This window comes from Dasypus novemcinctus, chromosome 5 (genome assembly GCF_030445035.2).
Source record: "Dasypus novemcinctus isolate mDasNov1 chromosome 5, mDasNov1.1.hap2, whole genome shotgun sequence".
NCBI lineage: Eukaryota > Metazoa > Chordata > Mammalia > Cingulata > Dasypodidae > Dasypus > Dasypus novemcinctus.
Genome location: NC_080677.1, coordinates 118295273 through 118320704, shown reverse-complemented (window position 1 = coordinate 118320704; position 25432 = coordinate 118295273). Strand labels below are relative to the sequence as shown.

Below are 25432 nucleotides of genomic sequence, written 5' to 3'. Positions count from 1 at the left end.
CATCAGGAGAAGGGACAAATCAAATGATTCCAAAGTTTCAGGAAATCTGGGAGGATGGAGGCTCTGCTAAAGAACCAGGGAGGCCAGAGGAGGATCTGGTTTGGGAAAAGTTAATGTTCAGTTTTTGGATATTGCAAGGTTACTGAGACGTTAGAGTCTGAAACCTAGGTAGACAGTTATAAAAGAATGGAAGTTTGGGGGAACGTCAGTGCCATTTGGAAGACAGGGATAAAATGAGGAAAGTCAAAACTTGGAGGAGCTCCTGAGGGAGAAAGCGGAGAGAGGGAAGAAAAGAAGGCATAGGACTGAGGTGTAACAAATGCATTTGAAGGAGAGGGAGGATGGAAATTGCCAGAGAATCAGGAGGACGTCTACTCTCTTGACAGACCACTGTAAGTAACTTAAGTAGTAGGCAGGTATTAACTTTTAATCAGAGAGGTCAAGTGAGTGTCTCAAGTTCACTCAGAAAGTGAATGGCAGGAGCTGCAACTGTGTCCCATGCACCAGTCCCCAGCCCAAGGCTTTCTTCCTTATACTTTTGTCATGTGTTCATTTTGCAGGAACGAAGTGGCTCCTCCATGGTCCCCATCATGAACAGAGTGCAGGCTAAAACGTCTCCTCCCACATTTAACAGAACCAATAAATTCACAGCTGGCTTCCAGAATATTGTAGACGCTTATGGTGTAGGCAGTTACCGGGAGATAAACCCAGGTAAAAGTGACTGATGTGTTGCACAACCGGGCAGCTTGAACGTGAAAGTTGGGTAAGATTTACCCCATGAGGTGACCTAAGAGATGAACTGGTGAAAACTGTGGTGGTCCTAAAATCTCACTTGGTTTCCTGATATATCCTACATATTCTTTTCTGTAAATACTGATTGGTGAAAGATTTGTTCCTTGTCAAAATTTCACCTGTTCTCCCTTAAACTGCAGTCTCATCACCAGGCAGCTGACTTTGGTTCTTGTTTCCTTTGCCAATCCACTGGGAGCTATTTCTGGGCATCTTCACAGACTTCTCATTATTATGTGAGAGAAATGGAGCACCAAGAACTTTGGGTCAGAAGACTCGGGTTTCAGTGGTTCTAAGCCATGGGAACTCAGTAGTCTGATTTAGTAAATAAGGAGGTAGACCAGATGCCCTTTAGCCAAATGCTGCCTGGTGTGCTTTTCTCCATTTTCAGTCCCATTCTAATTTGTGACCCATAATGCAGGGATCCCCTAGGTTGAGCATATATATGTGAGTAACTGCTGAAGGTGTGTGATGCATATGAATGATAGAGAAGCAGCCAAAAGACTGTGATGGAAAGAGTGTAAGTAGCTCTTGGAAATAGAAACCTGGCTTTTATCCCTCAAAGTTTGTGATCTTGGGTAAGTCACCTAACCTTTCCAAGACTCAGTTGTCTCATCTGCAAAGTGGGACATAATTATGCTTATTCATTGTTGAGCTAATGTTTGTGGAATTTAGACAAGTGTTGCTGGGGATGGTAAGGGAAGACAAAGTCAGAAAGACACAAGAGAACCAATCTGAGGACTGTGGAGCCGTGATAGAGAAACCTTTGGTCAGAGAACGCAAAAGGTGTTAGAACTCAGACTGCTGTGGGCCTTACCTCCACAGCTCCCTACACCATTATCACTTTCCCCTTCCTGTTTGCCGTGATGTTTGGAGACTGTGGACATGGGACGGTGATGCTACTGGCTGCCCTTTGGATGGTCCTTAATGAGAGACGCTTGCTCTCCCAGAAGTCAGACAATGAGGTGGGTGTCCATCAGCTGCCTTGTCTCATTTCCTTGAGATTATGAATACAATATTAAAAATGTGAATTTTGGAAAGATTTAAAAAATATGAATTTTATTTTCACCAAGAAAACCCATTTTTATGAAAGAATAAGGGAAAGATGGAAACTTAAATAGGGATGAAATTAAACATAAAATTCATGGCCAAAGTAATCCCTTTGCATGTTTTGTTGCAGTTCCTATCAGCATTTTTGTTTTTTATACATGACATTGCTCTTTTCCTTTCTTCCTACATTGAATTTTTTTCTTATAAAAGCAATCCATATTCACTGAAAAAAAACTAGGAAAACATAACAATCTAATCACCTAGAAAAAATCATTAACATTTTTTGTGTATTTTTCCAAAGCTTTTTTCTGTGCCTATACAGAAATATATAATGTTAAAAACTTGAATGTATTAATTTGTAGTCCACTTTTTTTTCATTTAAAATAGCACAAATATTTTTCATGTCAGAGCCCTTCTGCCACGGCCAGTGTTCTTGTAAGACACCTGAGAAATTGTGTCCTCACTTTTACACATTAAGTTTCTCTGCTTTCTATGAGGTCTCCTTCACAGAGTGTTGTCAAGGTTGAGAAAACCCAAGAGTCTGCATGTTTCAAAGTTAATCAGTTAAGAGTTACTTTACCCTCACTGTAATACATTTTACAAAGCGGAAACATGCCTTTAGCTATGTTCTGTATCTGCAATCTTTTATTACAGATTGAATTAGAACAAGTTCAGTGATTTCATAGTAAGTTAATCATAACCAAGGTTAGTGGCAAAGTCAACCTATGACCAACAGAGTTTTCCATGATGGGCATTTCAAAAGATACAGTTTCTTATAAAACATTAAAACCTCAAAAGGTACACTTAGCAGTCTTTAGAATGATTGATGCACCTCACTGAGGATTACAAGAATGTGCTTTCCTTTTCTTTGCAAGTGTACTTAGAGAGTTGGCTTTATACCTAAGATGAGTATAGATTTGACTTGCCATACAATTTAACAGCCGTATGAGGCCAGCTCAGTGCTTGTCTTCTGGGAGCCCCTGAGTCAATACCCAATCATTTTCAAGTCCCATTGTTACCTGATGGGGCCCCACCTTCTGCTTCAGTTGCATTTTCTAACCCATATTGAATTAAAATATATGAGGCTTAAACATTTTTGTCTCCACAATAACAAATACCTCTAGGACTTTTCTGAGTCACTTAAATAAGCACAGGAGAACCACGGTGTGTATGTTCCTTCTATTTGGGTTACTTTGATGTCTGCCTTGTTCACGTGGCCCCTGTGTAGAGTATCTGTGTGTCTTTTGCATCTATGTAAGTGGTGCTGGAGACATCCTATAACAGAGATCGCTCTGGAGTCTGACCTGAGGCCCACTGATTATTGTCCTCTGTCTTCGTGAGGCTAGATTTGGAACACCTTCTTCCATGGACGCTATCTGATCCTACTTATGGGCATCTTCTCCATCTACACGGGCTTGATTTACAATGACTGCTTCTCCAAGTCTCTCAACATCTTTGGCTCTTCTTGGAGTGTTCGACCCATGTTCAGAAATGGCACGTGGACGTAAGTTTAAAGACAGATGGCCATCCAGGTGGCCTCAGGAACTGCTTTCAGGGCTGGGGGTGTGTACAATATCTGGTTCTGCTGAGAGGTATGCTTACAAATTTAATCAATAATTCCATTTTATCTACTGAGTGCAAGACCTTGTGTCACTTCTCAGTAATATTGCCAGTAATTACAAGACATGGAAATATATTTAAAAATTTCAGGTGAAGTTAATATATACTGTGGAGTACATGCCATGTACCAGAGACTATTGTGACAATAAGTAGATTGAACTGGGTGCCATAGCAGGAATTATAGAAGCAAGGTTTCATGGAGAAGGAGGAGCATTTGAAACACACCTTGCTCTGGCAGGGAAATGGAAGTAGAGTGAAATTAAACAATCCAGGCACGTAGGGCAGATGGCTTTGCTTTAAGAAAGGCTGATGCAGATGTTGAACTGTATAGATTCTTGGTTTCCAATATTTAAGGCCTCAGACTCCATATAAGGGCATTGCCTTTGGCTGCTCAGGTCAACTTGGTTTCAACTTCAAAAGTAAAGGGGGATGGGGAGATGGTGTAGCTCAGTGGTTTGAGCGCCTCCTTCCCATGAACAAGGTCCTGGGTTCAATCCTTTGTACCTCCTTTAAAAAAAAAAGTAAAGGGGAAGGAGATGGTTCATTGCAGCAGACTGGCTCTTATATTTGTCTTGTGGCAGATTGAGTGACGAAGACAGGGTGGTAGGATAGGGACAACTGGAGAGGAGGGGTGGTAGCTGCAAAAAAAGAGACCTGGAAACCCTCCAGATCCCCCACAAACTCACATCTGCCATATGCAGTCCACAGTTTGAGATCCTTCTGGGTTGAGAAGCAATCTTTGAAGATGAGAAAGCATCCTAATGGGGTGCTCATGGGAATCAGTCACCCCCTAATAAGAATTATTTTATGCAGCTAGTGAGATTAGTGGTTATCAGAATGGACACACAGCACTTCAGAGGTGGGGACATTTGTGGGGAGGGAGAAAGATGAGTATGAGAAGGAGGTTAGTTGAATGAATTGGAGAACAAAAGGGCAACAGAGAATAGGAGAATGTGACAATGAGAAAATTTTGATGACATTGTGATCTTCATGAAATTTCATGTACTCTGGAGAGTGATTGCAAAAGGTCTTTGCAAACTGGCTGGTTGTAAACTCTGCAGACACATGTAGGAAGGCTGCTCTCTTATGCGCGTGCAAATTCTTTCTTCTTCACTTCAAGGCTCCTCATTGATACTAAAGACTAGACCTAAGAGACATGCAGCCGTGCACTCATCTATGCATCTATGCATGAGTACACACACAGGTAGCCATGCAGGAGTACTATCCATGCGTGTACTCATGCACAGATAGTATAAAGCAGAAATTCATTTTTAGTGATGCAGAGGAAAATTATAGACATTACAGAGCTGCAAGGGGCACCGCGAGCTGATCTTACCAGCCACATCTTGTGTTGTGAGCCTGTTGACAACTTCAATAGGCTGCCCCAAAATACACTCCCTTCTTTCTGCAATGAGGAACTTGAGGGTATTATATAGCAGCTGGAGGAGTTAGGAAGCCTGTTAATGCTGCCCAGGCCCTCGATAAAAAGTGTAAACAGCTGGCCCTGCCTGGCCATCCCAGACATAGATTCCTATCCAAATGGTATGCCTCAGTGCATATGGGCGGATTTAATTAGCAGGGAAGGGTTTGTGTATTAATAAAAAGAAAAGCCTCCCCTGACAGCAGCCAGGATCTGCCCTGTACCCAAAGGTAAGCAAGAGTGTCTCCTGTTAAACATAGACAATTTCACAGAATACCAACATGACAGGGCCAACCTGTAACCATGAAGAATCAAGACAAAAACAAGAGAGCACAGCTATACTGCCTTGAACCCTCCCCCAAATGGCTTAACAGCCCAAAGTCTCTAAGTCCTTGCTAATACCTTCTGATGGAGATGTCCCCCAGCTCTTAATAGTATGCGATCTCTTTCATTGGGTCAATTAACCCAATTTTGGGTGACCATGGCATGTTTCTGTTGGTCTTTGGCTGAAGGACACTGACAGGGAAAGCAGGCTCAAGACCCAAGATGTGGCTGGTAAGATCAGCTTGCAGCGCCCCTTGCAGAATACCTAGAACCATTATTTTCTGTCTCTGCAAGCCCTAGGGTCCGGGTTCTTAAGGGATCTGTGAACTCTAATTGAAATTGAAAAAACCATTATTCTTGTGGGGACGTGTTGGTGCAGGTATGATATATTTGTTAAATAATACACAGTATAGTGTGGATTTAATAAGGGGTCTGTGGTTTTCATCTGACTGGCAAAGGGGTTTGTGGAACAAAAAAGGTTAAGAACCCCTGCCCTACGGGCAACAGTAGGGATTCATTTGTTTTTTTTTTTAAAGAACACACATCCATGGAGGGGCCCACAAATTGAAATGATTTTTGAATTTGAATTCAAGCTCAGGGACCTCTTGTTAAGAACCCATGCTGTAGGGCTTGCAGAGACAGAGAATAAGAAATTCTTTCCCACTGACAATCCTACTTAAGGGAGAAAATGGGACACATTTAAAAAATTCAGTGGACCTAAACTTGTTAGGGCTAAGTCTCACAGAGGCCAGGATCTATTTATCGTCTCGGAATCAGTCTAGGTATTCTTTGGGGAAGACTTTGCTCTTCCTGGGCTAGTTTTTTTTTTTCTCTGTGCTCCCTTCATCCCTGCCCTTACCTCTTTTCCAATGTATTAAAACTGTTGAATTTCTTTACTATATCTCATCAGACTGAGAGCTCTTTGGGCACTCAGATTGTGAACTCCTTGAAGGTCAGATGGAAATTTTTGTAGCCTTGATAACTAGGGCAATACTTGGTGAATACTCAGTATCATTGAATATGCCAAATTGAAGAATTGTACCCTCTCAGCATTTTGAATATAGTATTTGAACGCTAGTACTTTTTCTGGCCTCTGATTGACCGTTGTTTTTGTATTTCTCCTTTTCGCCTCTGTAGTACGCAAGTAATGGAGACAAGTCCAGTTTTACAGCTGGACCCAGCTATTCCAGGAGTGTACTCTGGGAATCCATACCCATTTGGGATTGATCCGGTAATAATGTCTTCTTCTTTTTTAAAAAAATTTTAAAATTTAATTGACTTTTTTTTTAAGATACATAGATCACACAAAAATATTACGTTAAAAAATATATGAGGTTAATAATGTCTTCTTGAGTTAAATATTTATTATGTAAAATGCTTTGTTGAAGAGATCTCTGGGTAGGAAAAAAAGAAAGCACCAGAACTGGTCAAATCAGCAAACTTAGGTTGAAGTATAACATATCCTGCAGGTTTGTGACATTAGAGCTGGATTTCAAGTCCAGGCCCCCCCTGCAACCTCTACCCACACCCTGGGCCAGGTCCCACAGTTTCCCAAACAGCTGCCTCATTCTCTATCAATTATATACCCCTGGTAGTTAATAATTGCTTCTTTAAACGGCTCTTGGTTGCCCAGAAATAATGCATATTAAATAAACTATTTAGCATTCCTAAATAATTCCCTTTCTTTGGGATTCTCTGCAATGGGTAACATATCTCCATTTTTCCTGGAAAAGTATGGATTGATTTTTACATTTACTTTACTTCACTGCACAGAATTGATGAAAGTTAAAAGTACGTGCTTCCTTTTTAAAATTTGTTTTTGTGTTTGTGGCACAGTATTTACGGCGTTTTCCTTAGGAATCTTTGTTAGGTTCTCCCTATTAGGGAGTTTCAGGCTTAGTCCTGTGGAGATATTTATATATCTATCTTAATCAACTTGATTTGAGCCAGGGAAAACCAAGGTGATTTCTAGCATAGCCTTTAGACACGAAGGAGTTTAGAGCAGATACACAGACGCCACACCGTTCCTCTGAGCTGTGCACGTGCTGGACCGGCACACATTGCCCCCAGGTGGCAGTCCTGTGCTCTAGATGAGCAGTCTGGACCTGAACTGGACAAATGCTGTCCATAAGTATTTCTCCTAAGCTCTCTTTGTGAGAGAGAACCTGAGACTTCAATTTTAGTTGCTTTCAATTGGAAGTAATCAGTCCTGGCTCTAAAACTGGTTTTCCAACCTCTCATCTTGTGGGTCACCTCCCATTTGGTTTTCCAGGGTCCTCCCTCTGTCCTCCTGACTCTTCTCCCTCATAGAAACAGAAAGCATTGCCCAGAAATTGCTTATACTGCCACCCAGGGGCATTTGCAGGCTACACTTTATCAAAAGATGTATATTGTCCTTAAAGCTGGATTGTGAGCTGCAAAGTGCTAAAAACAAATGCAAGTTATTCTTTCTGTAGAATGGAGGGCTTTCTCCTTGGTCAAAGGAATTTTGTGATTAGTAAGCAAGTATGGGGGTGTGTGGAGGATGAGTTTAGGGTCTGGGTGACTTCCTTTGCTTTGCATCTCATGGTGCTTACCATCCTGTCACTTTCCCTCCCAGCCCACGTCTAATTTATAGCAAATCTTGTCTGCCCAATTCTGCTCTGCAGAGACATTTTCTGTGCATATAAATGAAATTTTTGCTTTCCACATAATATGAATTTCTGAAGTTTTATTTATTTACTTAAATTTAACATTGAATTATGACAACTAAAAAATATTTGGGCTTTATCATAGCTGGGACTTCTCAAGGTGTTTTCTGAATATTTTATAATAGTTTAAGCCCAACAAAATGGTTTCAGAGTCCAGGCTCTTGAGTTGGACTGCCTGGTTGAGTCCTGGCTGGCTGGTTTTGAGTTAAGTACTTGCTGTCTTTCTGTGTCTCAGACCTTTTCTCATCATCTCTGCTGCTTCTGCTCCTTCTATCTTTCTCAAAGCCACTGTCATATTCTAACTGGTTTCTCTGTCCAGTCTATTCCTAACACAACACAGGATGATTCTTCTGAAGTGTAAGATCATGATATTCCTCTACTCAGAACCCTCCATTGGCTTCCCATCTTACTTGGAGCAAAACCAGAGCCCAATTATAGTCTTGACTTTCCTGCCTTATCTCCTTCCGGATCACTCCCCTTGGGCCTCCTTCCTGTCCCTCAAATGTGCTAAGCACACTTCTGCTTCACAGCCTTTATATTCCTGCTCCCTCTGCCTAGAAAGCTCTCACCCCAGATATCCTCATGGCTCACTTACTTGTTCAAGTCACTTTATCAAATGTTGCCTCTTCAGAGAGACTTCTCTCTGCCAACCTAGCTACACTGGCACCCTCCCTTTTTTTGTTATTTACTTCCAAGCTTTTTTTGTGCACATTAAATTTTTTAATGTTTTTTGAGGGACTGGTCCTCATGTATGGGAAGCTGGTACTCTACCATTGAGCCACATCAGCTCCCCTGAGTTGGTTTTTTCATTTGTTTGCCCGTTGTTTGTTTTTCTGCCTATCGGAGGCACTGGAATTGAATCTGGGACCTCTCAGATGGTTGATGGTTAGGCTAATGTGCCAACTCAGCCAGGTAATTGTGCCCAGTTGTTTGGTCAAGTAGGCACTGGGCTAATTGTAATACAAGGGCATTTATGGACTTTAGTCACCTGTGACTTTACTGCAGTGGTAAATAAAGATAGCTGATTACAATTACATCAATCCGGGAGATTGCCATCAGCAATGAGTGATGCTTTAGCCAATCATTTGAATGCCTTAAAAGGGGAAGTGATTCTAGCATTGAGTGAGAATTTCCCAGCTTGTCTTTGGACAGCCAATGTCTCCCAGAACTCCTCAAGGACCTTCAATGGACTTTCATTGGAGCCCCTGGTTGTAGCCTGCCTGCGGAATCTGTACTTGTACATCCCCACAGTCGCATGAGAGAGTCTGATAAAATCTCTTACTGTTGATAGATACCTCTTGTTAATTCTGTTTCCCTAGAGAACCCTGACTAATACAATGGGTTAGTTGTGAAGGGTATCAGATTTATGTCATTTCAAACCAGGATTAATTTAATTGAATAAAATTGATGTTACTAAAATACACAGCCCATTTATAATCACAAGAATATTTAGTGATTATAATACACAGTTTGATTACCCTCTCTAAATGAGCAAATGAAAAAGGAAGGTTTATGGGATGGAAACAAAAACTAAGGCAACATGAAACTTTTCCTCTTGACTGTTACTTTGGTTGGATAGCTCCTTTGCCCAGTGGATACCCAAGAGGCTGTGGTCTTTAAACGTAGGAATTCATCCAGGAGCATACAATTGGCACAAGCTGGCCAATTCGAATACTTTAGATTTGAAACTTGGAACAGAGAAGTGTTGCTGCTGAGGGTCATTGAAGATTAGTCATTCTGGTCACAGTACCCCTGAGAAAAGATCCACACATCTCTGCTGTCAGTGTCTCCAGAAACTGCCCTGGCCCCTGACTTATTGGAGCTGGATAATATGTTCCAGTGGTTTTTCAAATAGTATACCCCACATTTATTTCTTTCATTTGGGCAGTTTGAGTTCTATTAACCTAAAACTGAAATAATTTATCTTTCTAATTTATCCTCATATAATAGAAATTTAAAAAATTTCCTCAGATAAATGATGGTTTCCCCCCAAAATAACCTCAAAATATTGACTTTTCATTCCAAATGTATTGAATATTTTAATTTCACATTATACACTTATCAAAGTTAAACAATGTTGGGAAGTGAACTTGGCTCAGTGGATAGAGCATCTGCCTACCACATGGGAGGTCCATGGCTCAAACCCAGGACCTCCTTGACCTGTGTGGAGCTGGCCCACACACAGTGCTGATGCATGCAAGGAGTGCCATGCAATGCAGGGCTGTCCCCCATGTAGGGGAGCCCCATGTGCAAGGAGTCTGCCCATGGGGAGAACCACCCAGCGCGAAAGAAAGTCCAGCCTGCCCAGGAGTGGTGCTGCACACAGGGAGAGCTGATGCAGCAAGATGATGCCACTGACAAGAATAGACGCAGGCATAGCACACACAGCGAATGGACACAGAGAGCAGACACCTGGGGGGGAGGGAGGGGAAGGGGAGAGAAATAAATGAAAAAATAAATCTTTAAAAAAAAAGAAAACAAGTTTGTTAAATATACAAACAGAATTTGATACTGAAGTGTGGGGAAGTGCTTTTGCAATTACCAAAATGCTGGAATGGTTTTATAAATGGATAAGGCATATTTTTTTGGAAGAATTGTGAAATGCTTGATGGAAGAGACCTAGATGGCTTTGAAGAGACTGTTAATAGCAATATGGATGCTAAGGAGACTTTTTATGATGCCTTAGAAGAAAATGATGAAACCATTATTGGAAACTGGAGGGAAGGCAATCCGTGTTTTAAAGTTGCAGAGAACTTAGTGAGATTAGCTCTTGGTGTTTTATGGAAGGTAGAATTTGAAAATGGTGAGCCTGGGCATTTAGCTGAAGAACTTTCCAAAGTAAACTTGGAGAATGTAGCTTGGCTTCTCCTTGCATCTTATCATAAATGCTAGATTAGAGAAATACACTGAGGACTGAACTGTTTGGCACAAAGAAAATAGAAACTGATTCCGGAAATTCCAAGTCTCTGGAAATCAAGTCCCCAGAAGAAAGTGCCCCATTTGAGGACTTAACTAAACTTGAAACTTGTAAATCAGGATTGAAGAGGCAGTTATGTCAGAAAGACTTGTGGAAAGTATTACTGTCTGATGGCTTGGACCCCTGCTTCCTGCATGCTAAACCAACAGACTTTTTGAGAGAACCATATGAACAAAACCACTGTCAGCCTGGAATAAAAGGGACATGGAAAAGAGAGATTGAAGGGAAAATGACTTCAAGAGGAAAACCATGGAAGCTGAGATCTAGAATTAAGACATCATTTTGGGCCAAGAGAGAAACCCCACCCATGTGTAAAAAGAGGGTGAGTTTGCCCCAGCAGTTGAAGAGGGTGAATGTTCCCACCCAATGTTCGGGGGAGAGCTTTGCTGCCCCAGGGTACAGAGAGGGTGGAGCACATTCCTCAAGGATTAGGGCGGTTAAGGTCAGCACCCTACAGGTCTGAGAGGGGTGGACCTGTCCCCCATGGATTAGGAAAGGACAGGTGTTCAACTCATTGCTGTGAGAGGGTTGAGCCTCTGTGCCAAAGGTTAGGGAAGGCCAAGTGATCACCTCGTTGTTCTGAGAGGTTTAAGTCTGAATGCCAAAGTTTAGGGAAGGCCAGGTGGTCAATTTATTGCTTTGAGAGGGTTGAGGCTGTATGCCAAAGGTTAGGGGGAATGTTGTCTTTTTGACACTGTACTAGAGGGGTTAAGTCTCTAACCCAAAGATTGAGTAAGGTGTGGCAATCACCCCAACTCTCTTGGAGGGTGAGGTCTGAAGCTTGGTCAGCATCCAGATGCTTGATGAGTGTGGAGCCAAGAAAATGATCATTGGGCAAGTCTGTGGGAAGGGTGGGTTCCCATAAGGCACCAAGGAGAAGAAACCATCATCTTAAGAATGACTGTAGGGAAGCAGACTTGGCCCAGTGCTTAGGGAGTCCGTCTACCACATGGGAGGTCCGCGGTTCAAACCCCGGGCCTCCTTGACCTGTGTGGAGCTGGCCCATGCGCAGTGCTGATGTGCACAAGTAGTGCCCTGCCACACAGGGGTGTCCTCCACATAGGGGAGCCCCACGCGCAAGGAGTGCGCCCCATAAGGAGAGCCGCCCAGTGCAAAAGAAAGTGCAGCCTGCCGAAGAATGGCGCCGCCCACACGGAGAGCTGACACAGCAAGATGATGCAACAAAAAGAAACACAGATTCCCGTGCTGCTGACAAAAAGAGAAACGGACAAAGAAGAAAATCGCAGCAAATAGACACAGAGAACAGACAACCGGGGCGGGGAAGGGAGAGAAATAAATAAATCTTTAAAAAAAAAAAAAAGGAATGTCAGACTTTGAAATTGAATGGAGGAAGCCCTGCAGGTTTACTGAACTGTCCTGGACCCATACCTCATGTTTCCCTCCCAGTTTCTCCTTATTGTAATGAAAATGTTCATCCTCTGTCTGTCCATTTGTGTATTGAAAATAGATGAATTGTTTTGTAAGTTTCAGAGATCTATAACAGATGGGACTTTGCCTCAGGAGAAACCATATTTCTTTAAGTTGATTATGATATGATTTAGTATTTGCATTTTACTGATTTAAGGTTTTTTTGAATATTGCAATGTCTTTTTTGGAATTCAGAGGGTGGATTTTAGCAGTTTGAAATAGTTATGACTTTCAAAAATAGATATTGGATTATGTTTGTAAGCTGTTCTATACCTGGGTGTGATTTTAAGTTATGATTAGGGCTATAATTGGACCACACCAGTAGGATGTTGGTCCCCTTGGTGGGTGGGGACTCACAGATAAAAGGCATGGCAAAGGTCAGAGTTGAGGGTTTTTAATATTGGAGTTTTGTTGTTGGAGTTTGATGCTGAAGTCTTAAGCTGGAGCCCTGGGAAATAAGCACACAGAGGAAACAGAAGCAAGCCCTGGGAACAGAGGACCTGAGCCAGGAGAAGAACACAGAGGAATACAGATGGCTCCCTAGACATGGCAGGAACCCCAGGGAGAGAGAGAGAGCCATTCACCTGATAGTCTACAGCTGACCTTGTGGAGAAAACAGAGGACTTGAGCCTAGAGAGAAGCAAGACCTGGGAAGGGAGGAACCCAGGAAGCCTGAACCTTGGCAGCCATCTTACTCCAACACATGGAAATAAACTTTGGTGAGGAAAGTAACTTGTGCTTTATGACCTGGTGTCTGTAAGCCCTTACCCCAAGTAAGTACCCTTTATAAAAGCCAACAAACTTCTGGTATTTTGTATCAGCACTCCTTTGGCTGACAAAAACAGATGGGAAGCAGGTGCTCAACCCCTTGAGCCACGTCCAGTTCCCTAATTTTTAATTTTATTTTAATTTTAAAAACAATTATAGACTCAGGTTGCAAAAAATTATACAGTTCAGTGTATCCATCACCCAGCTTTCCCCAATGATGCCCTCTTTTTTTGTTTAATTCTTTTTTTTAAAAAAAGATTTATTTATTTATTTCTCTCCCCTCCCCCCCCACCCCAGTTGTCTGTTCTCTGTGTCTATTTGCTGCGTCGTCTTTCTTTGTCTGCTTCTATTGTTGTCAGCGGCATGGGAATCTGTGTTTCTTTTTGTTGCGTCATCTTGTTGTGTCAGCTCTCCGTGTGTGCGGCGCCATTCCTGGGCAGGCTGCACTTTCGCTGGGTGGCTCTCCTTATGGGGTGCACTCCTTGGCACGTGGGGCTCCCCTACGTGGGGACACCCTGTGTGGCAGGGCACTCCTTGCGCGCATCAGCACTGCGCATGGGCCAGCTCCACACAGGTCAAGGAGACCCGGGATTTGAACCGCGGACCTCCCATGTGGTAGATGGACGCCCTAACCACTGGACCAAGTCTGCCGCCTGTTTAATTCTTATTATAGTAACATATACAACATAAAATTTCCCAATTGAACCACTTCAAGCATACAATTCAGTGGTATTAATTATATTCATGATGTCATCCCATCATTACCACCATCCATCAGCAAAATCCTTTCATCACTCTAAACAGAAACTCTGTACTCATTAAGTAATAACTCCCTAGTCTTCCTCTGTCCCCTCCCTGCCCCTGAAAACCTGTAATCTACTTTCTTTCCTTGCATGTTATAATTACTTCCTATCAGTGAGATTATACAATATTATCCTTTTGTGTCTGGCTTATTTCACTCAACATCATGTCTTCAGGTTCATGCATGTTGTTGCAGGTATCAGAACTTCATTTCTCTTTATGGCTAAATAATATTCCATTATCTGTGTATATCACATTTTGTTTATCCGTTCATCAGCTGATGGACACCTGGGTTCCTTCTATCTTTTGCTGTTGTGAATAATGCCACTGTGAACATTGGCATACAAGTATCTGTTCAAGTCCTGCTTTCAGTTCTTTTGGGTAGATACCTAGTAGTGGGATTGCCAGGTCATAGAGTAATTCTATACTTAACTTTTCTGAAGAACTTCCCTGACGCATAAACAAATCCCTGCTAATTAAACCCATCAAATCTCTCCTCTTACCCTGCTTTGTGTATGTTCACAGAACTTACCACTGCCTGAAATAATATAATTTTTATTTTTTGTTTGTTGTCTGTCTCTTTGGAATGTTACAGCTGGCCAGGGACTTGGTTTTTCTTTTCTTCCATATCTCTGGGGCCTAGACTAGTGTAGTAGGTGCTCAATAAACATTGATAGAAGAAATCAGGACTCTGTACTTTGGTCATTGGGGGGGATCAGCAGGGTTGATTATCTGCCCCAGGTGACCTCTGACCTTCCCTGGGCAGGGCTGGAGCCCAAGGACCAACCTGACTCTCCTGAGACCTTTTTCCAGAGTTCTCTGAGATTGTTGGGAACTCCTCAGCGCAAATGTCCCCTGGTCGGAGCTATTAGCAGCTTTCCAAAGTCTTGCTCATATTTCTCCTCCTTTTACCACTCAAAATTTCCTAAATTCAAAGCCTAAGCTCTCTGCTCTCTCATAAAGATGGTGGTGGGGACGGAATCTCACATTTCAGAACGGAGTGGCCCAGAGTTTCTGCTCTGTCTGCGATTTTGTCATCTGCCCACAAGTTAGAAAAGAAAGAAAACAATGAGGGTGAAAGAGAAGGTGGGATGTTAAAAGTGATTAGTTTGGGGAGTGGATGTAGCTCAAGTGGTTAAGCACCTGCTTCCCATGTATAAGGACCTGGGTTCGATCCCTGGTACCTCCTAAAAACAAACAAATGAAAAAGCCAACTCTCATTGGGGAGTGGACTTAGCTCAGTGGTTGAGCACCTGCTTCCCATTACAAGGTCCTGGGCTTCATCCCTGGTACTTCCTAAAAAAAAGTGATTTTTTCCCCTATTAACATTGCATTTTTGAAATTTTCTAATTTATTATAAAATAATACATATATATGGTAAAAATCCATATAATACAAAATTATATATACAAAAAAAAAAACAATACCCCTAAACACAGCATCTATTTGTGAATCAAATCATAAAATATTTAGTTTTCATCATAGCTGAGAGGCTCAAGGTATTTCTAAATATTTTATAATAAACTAGCATAAAATGATTAAGAGTCTACATTCAGAAGTCAGACCCCCTGTGTTTGAAAATTTATTTTTTAATTTATTTCTCTCCCCTTCCCCGCCTGCCCCCCCCCCAGTTGTCTGCTCTCTGTCCATTCACTGTGTGTTCTTCTGTGTCTGCTTGTATTCTTGTCAGCGGCACCTGGAATCTGTGTCTCTTTATGTTGCAGCATCTTGCTGCATCAGTTCTCTGTGTGTGCGGCGCCATTCGCTGGGTGGCTCTCCTTACAGGGTGCACTCCTTGGGCATGGGGCTACCCTATGCAGGGGATACTCCTGCATGGCACGGCACTCCTTGTGCACATCAGCACTGCACGTGGGTCAGCTTCACCACACGGGTCAGGAGGCCCTGGGTTTGAGCCCTGGACCTCCCATGTGGTAGGCGGATGCTTTATCCGTTGGGCCAAATCCACTTCCCCCGCCCTGTATTTGAATCTTGCTCTTTTGTTTACTAGTGACGTGATTTTGAACAAAGTTAACTTCTCTGTGCCTCTTTTTCCTCATGTGTAAAATGGGTATAATAATAATAGCCTTAATTCTTGTGTCACTCAGAAGGGTAAATGATGCTTCCATGTAAAACACTTAGAACATAAACACGGTAAATACTTTATGAATGTTGGTTGCTATTAGATTATTTCTTCCTAGATGTGTAACTTTATCTCTCTGCAATTAAGATAAATTCCCTTATCTGTAAAACGAGAATAGTTATATCTAGCTCATAAAGCTTTTGTTGGAATTAAATGAGGTAAATACCTGTGGAGAGCTTAGTATGTGCCCGGGACTCAGTCGTGGACATTTTTGGTTTGTCAGAATGGCTGAGCACAAGGGGCCATGTGCGGTGGTCCGCAGCCAGCGGGCAGAGGGGAGCACGGAGGGCAGAGGGCAGGCCTGGTGGAGTTGCGATGCCAAGGCGGATGGGGAGGCTGGGGAGCCCCTCTGGTGCTTGGCAGCTGTTGCTGACCCCTCCCACATACCTTCCAGTAGTCTCCTTAGTGGCAGCCCAGTTGGCAGCAGCTCAGGACCCTAAAAAAAAGAACTAGTGAGATGTAGTTTCTGACTCCCTGGGGAACTGGGAAGCAAGTTTACTGTGTATTGAGCCTGTGCCCAGGGGGGTGTTGGCCCCTGCACAGAAGTTTCCAGGAGGAAGTCGTTTTAGGAGATGAGGGGAGAAAACATTAGGATCACTGGTGTCTTACTGCAGGTGCGGCAAACCTTCAAGACCACCTGGCGGACAGCTGGGGGTGCGCCGAAGGTTCAAAAGAGGTCAAGGTTGGGGCGAGGACTTGGAATCATTTACAGAGATGTGGGAGTGGAGACCTCAGGAGCGTTTGAGGTTTCGGTGGGAAGGGGGAAAATTAGTGACTGGGATCCTTCCCCAGGATGGTAAACCGACTCACCCCTCACCCGTCTGTGTGTGGGTGTTGGCCTTCTTTGGGGCAGGGCAGGACCAGAAACCTCTCTTACTCATAGTGCTCAATAAATATTGCCTGCCGACATGGCTTCTTGAGAAGTGTCTGGGAAAATGCAGCACTGTAGAAATTCAAAGTAAAAGAAAGGGATTGGATAAATTTATGGGTCAGAGGTCTACAGGCCCTTATTAAGGGAAATGAGGAAAGTAGGAAATCTTTCCCTAATGTTTCAGAAGGTCTTTTCATTTGGAGTAGAGAAAAAAAATCAGATAGGATTTTTCTCCCTGCTTGTTTATATTTCAATTTATTTAAAGGGAGGCACCGGGGATCAAACCAGGACCTCGTACATGGGAAGCAGACGCTCAGCCACTGAGCTACATCTATTCTCCCTTATAGTTCATTCTAATAGGAATAGTTCCTGCTCCTTAACTAATGACTGTTTCTTTCACTGAAATTTTTAGTGAAAATTCATAAAATGCTAATTGACATCCATGGTTCTGACACTTTTGTCATTAAACTTGCATTTATAAAGGGCTCAATCCTTTTCCTTTTCTGAGCCTAAAATGTATGTTGGAGTCACCTAAGATTTGAAAATGCGCTTACCACAGTGACATCGTGAGGGGAAATCATGTTATAGCTTCAACTCCAATAGAATTTCTAAACTCTGGGCTCATGTATTTGTGTCATGTTTCCTTTCCAGATTTGGAACATCGCTTCAAACAAGCTAACATTTTTGAACTCTTATAAAATGAAGATGTCGGTTATCCTGGGAATTGTCCAGATGGTGTTTGGGGTTATTCTTAGCCTTTTCAATCATGTGTAAGTGTCATGATTAGCTTTCTGCTTTTTGTCTGATCAAACCAATGACAAGTGATTACAGAGTCACCAACCTGGACCTGCGTCCCTCTGTCCATAGTTCCTTCCATGTTGGGGGCTTCCCTGCATATCTTTTTTTTTTTCAAATGCCTCTTAATTTTGACATCTGATAATCACTTAACCTTTACAAAGCAATTTGATATATATTAGCATTTGGGCAATACCTGATTAAACAGAGGTACAGAAAGATTAAATGATTTGCCCAAAGTTCTAATGCCAAGAAGTGAAAGTCGGACTCAAATTTCCATCTTTGTACCCCAAAGCTCTAAGCGTATTCAAATATGCCATGTTCCATGCATAGCTTGGTTGGAACCGGGGCAAACTGGTTGGCTGGAAACAGCAACTCTTATTTCCTCTAATCTGAGTCTTCCAAAGGTGAGTGCATACCTCACTTCAGAAATGTCTGAGGATTTAGAAAGAGGTTGGCAACTGCACAGCACCTTGAATCTTGCTCTTCTGTTTACTAGTTCCATGATTTTGAACAAGTTAACTTGTGTTCCTCCCAACCTGAAAGGCCTAAGTTGGTGGTACAGTTAATTCTTGTTACTTGTGATCTATATGCTATCCTCACCGTGAATACTGAATTAGTGAAGGTTGAATTATTGCTCCTAGAGGAAATGTGCAGTTAGGTTCTTGTGAGCCTCTGGTCCCAAGATTTTCATCAACCAATTAACCTTGTTTTAAGCGTGTTTCTGGTTGAAGACATTTTAATATATATTGGTGATTCATTAACATGGACCTCATGGCCAGCAGCACTAGAACTCATACCTGGGTGAAGCTTATCTAGCACATGTATAAGGCACATCACAGCCTTCTTGCACTTAGGAACACTAGACAGCACTTCAGCACTATGCTTGAACATCTTAAATAGTGAAATCACTGACAAACAAGCACAAAATGTGTAAAGTGTGACATTAAATATATCCCGAAAAGGACATTGTTTACAGTTTGGGAGCTGAAACAAGAAGGCAGAGTGTTGCCTTGTTTGACCTTAGCTGGGACCTCAGCTAGGAATGTATATGCATTGGTGACTCAGATATTTTGCTGCTCTGTATATCTCCAGGAGTGACTGCAGAATTGTCACAGGTGTTGATTTTGGAGTTACAAATGAATTTTAGTGAGTAGGTGAATTTACAAATATGGAATCTGCAAATAATGAGGATGGACTATATCCAGGTTTAGCTAGCATCAGTGCGCAAATAGGGGCATTGGCCAATTTTTGGCAAGGTGACTTCAGGTTCCAAATTCCATTTGGTGTGATTTCTTCCTATTGGCAGTACCTCTCTCTCACTTCTAAACTTATTTATGCTAAACTTATTCATTTCTAAAACTTATGTACTTGAGATGTATAAGTGTTGGGAACAGCTTCAAATGTGCCACCTTTTGAAGGCATAAGAGCTGACTGTAAAAGTTGCTGAAATCCTACCCACCACATGGGTTAGAAGTAAGGGAAGAACAAACAAACAAAGAAAAATAAAGTAAGGGGACAGCATGGTGCCCTGAAATGGATCTGGAAGTATAAGAATCACTTCCAACTCTTAGTAGCTGTGTGATCTTAGCCCATGGCTTAACATCTCTGAGTTTGTTTTCTTCTTTGAAATGAAAAATTTAGTAGTCAGAATGGGTTAGGTCATTGTACAGTAACAAAGCTCCTGCAAATTCAGTGGCTTAAGACTATGAAGGCTTATTTCTCCTTCATGCTACACATCTGTTGTGGGCTGACTGGGGGCTCTGCTCCAGTTTTCATTACTGGGACCTGTGGCAGAAAGACAGGACTCTTAAACTTCCACCCAGGAGTGACACATGCCACTCCCATTCCCATTTCATTGACAAGAGCAGGTCACATGCTCTCCATTCCTCACCCCCCTCCCCCACTTAAGAGGGCAGAGAAGTACAATCCTACTTGAGAAACCAGAAAGATTCAGTGAGCAAGCTAATGGCAAGCCCTCTATTACCACTACCTGCCTTAAAGTGCTGTGAAAATTAAATAAGAGAGTGCGTAGGGAAGTGCTTTCTGGACTAGATGACAACTGACATCATTAAGTGTCAGGCTGGCCTCCACTATCTCTAGCAAGCCCGTTTTTTCATGGGATTCCCCTTTCCCTTTAGATGACTCTTGCAAATTAACAAGGGAGATGAGGGCCCATTTTGACCCTTTAACTTGGGAGCTCCCAGGTTAACCTGCAGCACACTCTCAGTATCTTAAAGCAGGAGTTGGCAAACTTTTTCTAATCAAGGACCAGAGAGTAAATATATTGAGGTTTTGCCGGCTATATGGTCCCTGTGGCATCTACTCCACTCTGCTGTTTGAGCTCGAAAGCAGCCATAGACAATATGTAAACAAACGAGCATGGCGGTGTTCCCATGAAACCTCATTTATGGACACTGAAATTTGAATTTCATATCATTTTTATGTGTCCCCAAATATTCTTTTTTAAAAATTTGTTTTATTTTATTTTTTAACTATCTTTTTAAAAAGTTAATAGATCACACAAAACAAATATTCTTTTGATTTTTTTCCTCAACCATTTAAAAACAGAAAGCAGTGGATGTGGCTTAAGTAGTTGAGCTCCCACCTCCCACAAGGGAGGTCCTGGGTTTGGTGCCTGGTGCCTCCTGTAAAAACAAAAACGAACAACAAGCAAAACAAATGAAAAAACCAGCTCAGGGGAGCCGATGTGGCTTCGTGGCTTAGCACTGGCTTCCCACATACGAGGTCCTGGATTCAATCCCTGGTCCTGGGTCCACAAATAAAACCATAGAAACCATTCCTAGCTTGCAGGCTGCACAAAAACAGGCGATGGGCTTGATTTGGCCTGTGAGCCATCACTTGCTGATCGCTGTCTTAGAGCATCCTTAGGAGAAAAGCTTTGAGGTCTCTGTAATATGTCCTTTTGCCTCCAAATGTGCTAGTGTGAGCTAGTTCTGTATGCTCGGCTATGGTCACATCACCCATATTCTATGTTGGCATGATTTTACCTGCTAGGTCCTGGTTCTCTCTGGATCTTTTCTGAGAAAATACTTTCTCTTGTCCATCCATACTTAATTGTTGCTTGCCAGGAGAATGGACACAGGTTCCAAAAAATGAAGATTTTGTGCTTTGGGGAGATAATTAGTTAGCTAATGTTTCCTCAGTTATTCTTGTATTCTTGTGTGTTTTCCACCCCCAGATACTTCAGAAAGACTCTCAACATCACTCTGCAATTTATTCCGGAGATGATTTTTATCCTGTGCCTGTTTGGATACCTGGTTTTCATGATTATTTTTAAATGGTGCCAGTTCGATGTCCACATGTCCCAGCATGCTCCCAGCATCCTCATCCACTTCATCAACATGTTTCTGTTTAACTATAATGACCCGTCTAATGAGCCCCTGTACAAACATCAGGTAATTGTTTTTCTTCCTTCTTTTATCCACTTGATTATGTCAAATCTCTGTCCTACTCTGGAGAATTGCAAAGAGGAGTTATTTGCAAGGCAGAGCTATCTTAGCATCCTAGCAAGGGTCTTAAGTTCTTTACATTTCCAAAAGGTCTTATTAAATGAATATACAAGCATGGCGGGGCCCCCACCATTCCTGTTTAGGTAATACTTGAGGGGTTGTTGCTGTGGGGTTTATAGTAAAAACTGACCTGTACAGTTGGATGAGAAGGAAGAAAAACAATATTTCAAATTGATTGGCTTGAAACTAAATGCTTTAAATAGGGCTTTAAAATATAATAGTTTTAAATAATATTATAAAAGCATAGTCTAGTTAAAGTTCACAAGAAAGAAAAGTGAAAATAGAATCAAGAAGAGGAATTCCTCCCTTTTCATAAGTAGTTGGTTCCTGGAAAACTCTCATGCAATCTCATGTTTTCCTATGAGCTTCTATGGCTAGTTGGAGATACTTATTTTTCTTTTTTCTTTTTTCATTTCTTTTGCTACCTGGTGACATTGTTTGAGGATATTTTCACCAAAGGAGGGCCCACTTATATAGGTCCTGATTCCTTGGATTAAGCTGTAGAGCTAGTTCAATGCCAGGGGACCCTTGAGTGCAAACGTTACCTGCTGGTGATCTCTCATTCTGGATGTCGTGGTTAAAGTCACCCTGCTCCTTTAGCCATGCACATTCTCATAAATTTGAGTCTTGGTGTGGTCTCTTTCCCTATGCAAGCATCAAATTATAAGGGGAGAAAAATGCCTTGTGATGGAATTTTCATAGAGTCATTTTTTTCCAAGCTTTTTATTGTGGTAAAATTCAGTGGTATTAATTACATTCACAGTGTTACGGTCCCATCACCACCTCTATTACCAAAACTTTTCTGTCATCCCAAAAAGAAACTCTGCACCAATTAAGCATTAACTCCATTCCTCCCCTCAACCCCCAACCCCTCATACCTTGTAATCTACTTTCTGTCTCTGTGAATTTGCTTATTCTACGCATTCCGTATAAGTGAGATCATAAAATATTTGTACTTTTTTTGTCCAGCTTATTTCACTTGCTGTGATGTCTTCAAGGTTCATCCATGTTGTTAACATGTATCAGACCTTCATTCCTTGTTATGGCTGAATAGTATTCCACATTTTGTTTATCCTTTCATCTGTTAATGGATAATTGGGTTGCTTCCACCTTTTGCTTATTGTGAGAAATGCTGCTATAAACAGTGGCATTCAAGTATCTGTTTGAGCCACTCCGTTCAATTTGGGTGTGATTTTAGATATTAATCAGAGAAGAAATTTACTTGTGAAAGCTCTTTTGTGGTATTCCACCTTACTTTGGTGGTGCCTTTTGGTTATGCATGGATGGTAACCTTGAAACATCTATAGGCTGTTGCCATTAAGTGAATATATTTGGAAAGTTCATTTACTCAGTGCTTGAGTCTAGAGTTTATTTAGATTTCCCAAACAAGTCTTTTCTTTTGGGAAAGTATACACACTCTCTGAGTAGATTCATGTGCTAACTATCTTCACAAAGACTGAAGAAATTCTTCATTAGTATGGGATATAGAAGGATGAGCATTGCATAGGGAATGACTTTTTTGCATTTTTTCCCATTCAATAACATTACTTAGACTTGGCTGGTTTCCCCACTCTTTAGTATGAGATCATTTAACTTGACACAGTTTGAAATTTCCATAACCTCATTTCCTAGTTATGTAGCTAGAAGAGACAATGGAAGTTAACAAATAACACTGCTTTGGCAGAAAGAAAACAACAAGTATACATCAGTCTCTGGTTGCTTTGTACGTCATGAGAGGGTAAAAAAGGATTGTTGTATAAAAATGAATAAAAGGCAATGAGGTAGGTGTCGTGTGAAGGCACTAGAATTGACAGATTCAGTGCATATTCATGTGATTCCCCTTCCTCTTTTGAACGTTTAGAAGTGGAGTGATGGGAGCCAATGTGGCTCAGTGGTTGAGCACCAGCTTCCCGTATACGAGGTCTGAGGTTCAGTCCCTGGTCCCGAGACCTAAAAAAAAAGTGGAGTGAAAGTAGAAGATTGAGCAGATGAGGTGTTCCCATTGATAGAGTAAATCTTGCTACAACTGGGATAAATAAATTGTCTCCTGGCATTCACCAAGAACTTGGTAAGAATGGTTGGAGAAATGTACAAGTTCATAAAACATTTCCCCTTTTCCTTCTTGCACCCAGCTTCTATTCCTTTTCAAAAACTCTGACCAAGCTTTCAGAGATTTCCTGGTTCTTTTGACCATAGCAGCTATAGGTTAACTCTTCAAAACTGGTGACTAGCCAGGAGATTAAAAAGAGAAGCGGGGTCATGAGGATGTGAAAGGAAATATGTAACAGGAGCTAAATGGGACTCCTCATAGGTTTCACCAGAGGCACCAAGGCCACTGATGCCTCATTCTAAAGTGAATTGTGAGAGGGAAGTAGATGTGGTTTAAACAGTTGGGTGCCTGCTTCCCACATGGAAAGGGCTAGTGCAGCGAGCTGATGCATATGACACAATGAGAGACACAACAAGGAGGGAGCAGATGTGGCTCCAGCAGTTGGGCACCTCCTTTCCACATGGGAGGTCCTGGGTTTGGTTCCCGGTGTCTCCTAAAGAAAGACCAGCCCTACAGAGAGAGCACACAACCGACAGACACAGAGAGCAGACAGGGAGTGCAAACAACAAGGTGGGGGTGTGGGGGGATAAATAAATACATCTTAAAAAGAAGAAGTGAATTGTGAAAAGAGACACCATGAGATTTCAAAGTGAGTATCCCAGAACCTATTCCCATAACTCACCACATGGAAGAGAGAAAAGTCAGGCTAGAGAGTGTGAGGAAATTTTTATCCTTTTTGTTGTTGTTGTTTTTTGTTTTTGAGAGTGAGAGCAAGAGAGCTGTAATTATTACCTTGTACTAAATGTATGAAATTACAGATTGAGACAGTGTTTGTCACTTGAAAGTGTCCTGAGGGCTTTTTTGGTTATTTTTTTTTAAGATTTATTTTTTATTTATTTCTCTCCCCCTCCCCTCCCGTTGTCCACTCATGTGTCCATTCGCTGTGTGTCCTTCTGTGTCTGCTTGTATTATCCAGCGGCACTGGGAAACTAAATCTCTTTTTTGTTCTTGCGTCATCTTGCTGCATCAGCTCTCTGTGTGTGCGGGGTGCACTCCTTGCATGTGGGGCACCCCTATGTGGGGGCGCCCCTTCACAGCACAGCACTCTTGAGCGCGGCAGCACTGAGCATGGGCCAGCTCACCACATGGGTCAGGAGGTCCTGGGGATCGAACCCTGGACCCTCCATCTGGTAGAAGGACACCCTATCAGTTGAGCCATGTCCGCTTCCCCTGAGGGCTTTTGATTACTGGAGAGTGGCCTGTGACGTTACACGGCCTGCCACGGTTTTCATTCAAGACCAGGGGAACACTGCCCCCTGGAACAGAAGCCCTGACTGTATTTGAATATTAACTACTCTAGTTAATCTCACAACTTCAGAATTCCAATGGAAAACAACTTTCAATGTTCATTTAAAAACTAAAATAGGAAGATACCCTTGTCTTGAGCTAATAAAATGACTTTTACACCCTTGTACATCTTTAACTACCACTAGAATCAACACACACACACACACACACACACACACACAATACCCTTGAGCAAACTTTGTAGGACATAACATTATCTGTTTCAGGGGGGCAATGAAGGGGGGGCGTCATTCAAGACCAGGGAAGAATAAAGTTCCCTTTAGGGTATATCTCATGATTATGTCTTGTTAAAAGGACTGATTACAAATGGCATGATCCCATAATTGGGGCTAGTTTAGAGAAGAAGGAATAAAGAGAATGAGTTTCCAGTGTCTGCCGTGTATTGGACAGGTGCCACTGGAATGAAATTTCTCTCTCTGCAATAGGAATATTCCGAGATGTGAAGATGAATGGATTTGTTGAAATGCTTCAGCACTCTCAAAATGAAGTGCTACTGAAATGATCCTCATTTAACATTTTTACCATGTTAAAATGATGGAATTTCACCATTTTGATTTTACAGCAAGAAATCCAAAGTTTCCTTGTTATTATGGCTTTGATTTCTGTGCCATGGATGCTTCTGATTAAGCCATTCATTCTAAGAGCCAATCACCGGAAATCCCAGGTAAGGACCATTGATTTCAATTCATTTACTGTGGGTTGGAATGTGGGTTCTTTGGAAATAGATGTCTAGGATATATAGAGAAAATTGGGCTTACCTGGGCCTGAAGGATGGTGGTAACTTGTTGAGAAACTAACCCAAACCAAA

At 42.0% G+C, this 25432-nt stretch overlaps 1 protein-coding gene across 5 annotated transcripts in view; it reads left to right on the top strand.

Moving 5' to 3' along the window:
• Positions 1 to 25432, top strand: part of ATP6V0A4 (ATPase H+ transporting V0 subunit a4) — a 122964-nt gene that overhangs the window by 64588 nt on the left and 32944 nt on the right. For all 5 annotated transcript variants that reach the window (XR_009185893.1, XM_058297440.1, XM_058297441.2 and 2 more), the window contains 7 exons: positions 561 to 711; positions 1615 to 1754; positions 3186 to 3343; positions 6341 to 6434; positions 17530 to 17648; positions 20876 to 21092; positions 25187 to 25288. Coding sequence is in view for 4 of the 5 variants with exons in the window: in XM_058297440.1 (XP_058153423.1) it covers positions 561 to 711; positions 1615 to 1754; positions 3186 to 3343; positions 6341 to 6434; positions 17530 to 17648; positions 20876 to 21092; positions 25187 to 25288 (981 nt within the window). In the remaining variant the exon portion in view is untranslated. The remainder of the gene's footprint in view (positions 1 to 560; positions 712 to 1614; positions 1755 to 3185; positions 3344 to 6340; positions 6435 to 17529; positions 17649 to 20875; positions 21093 to 25186; positions 25289 to 25432) is intronic.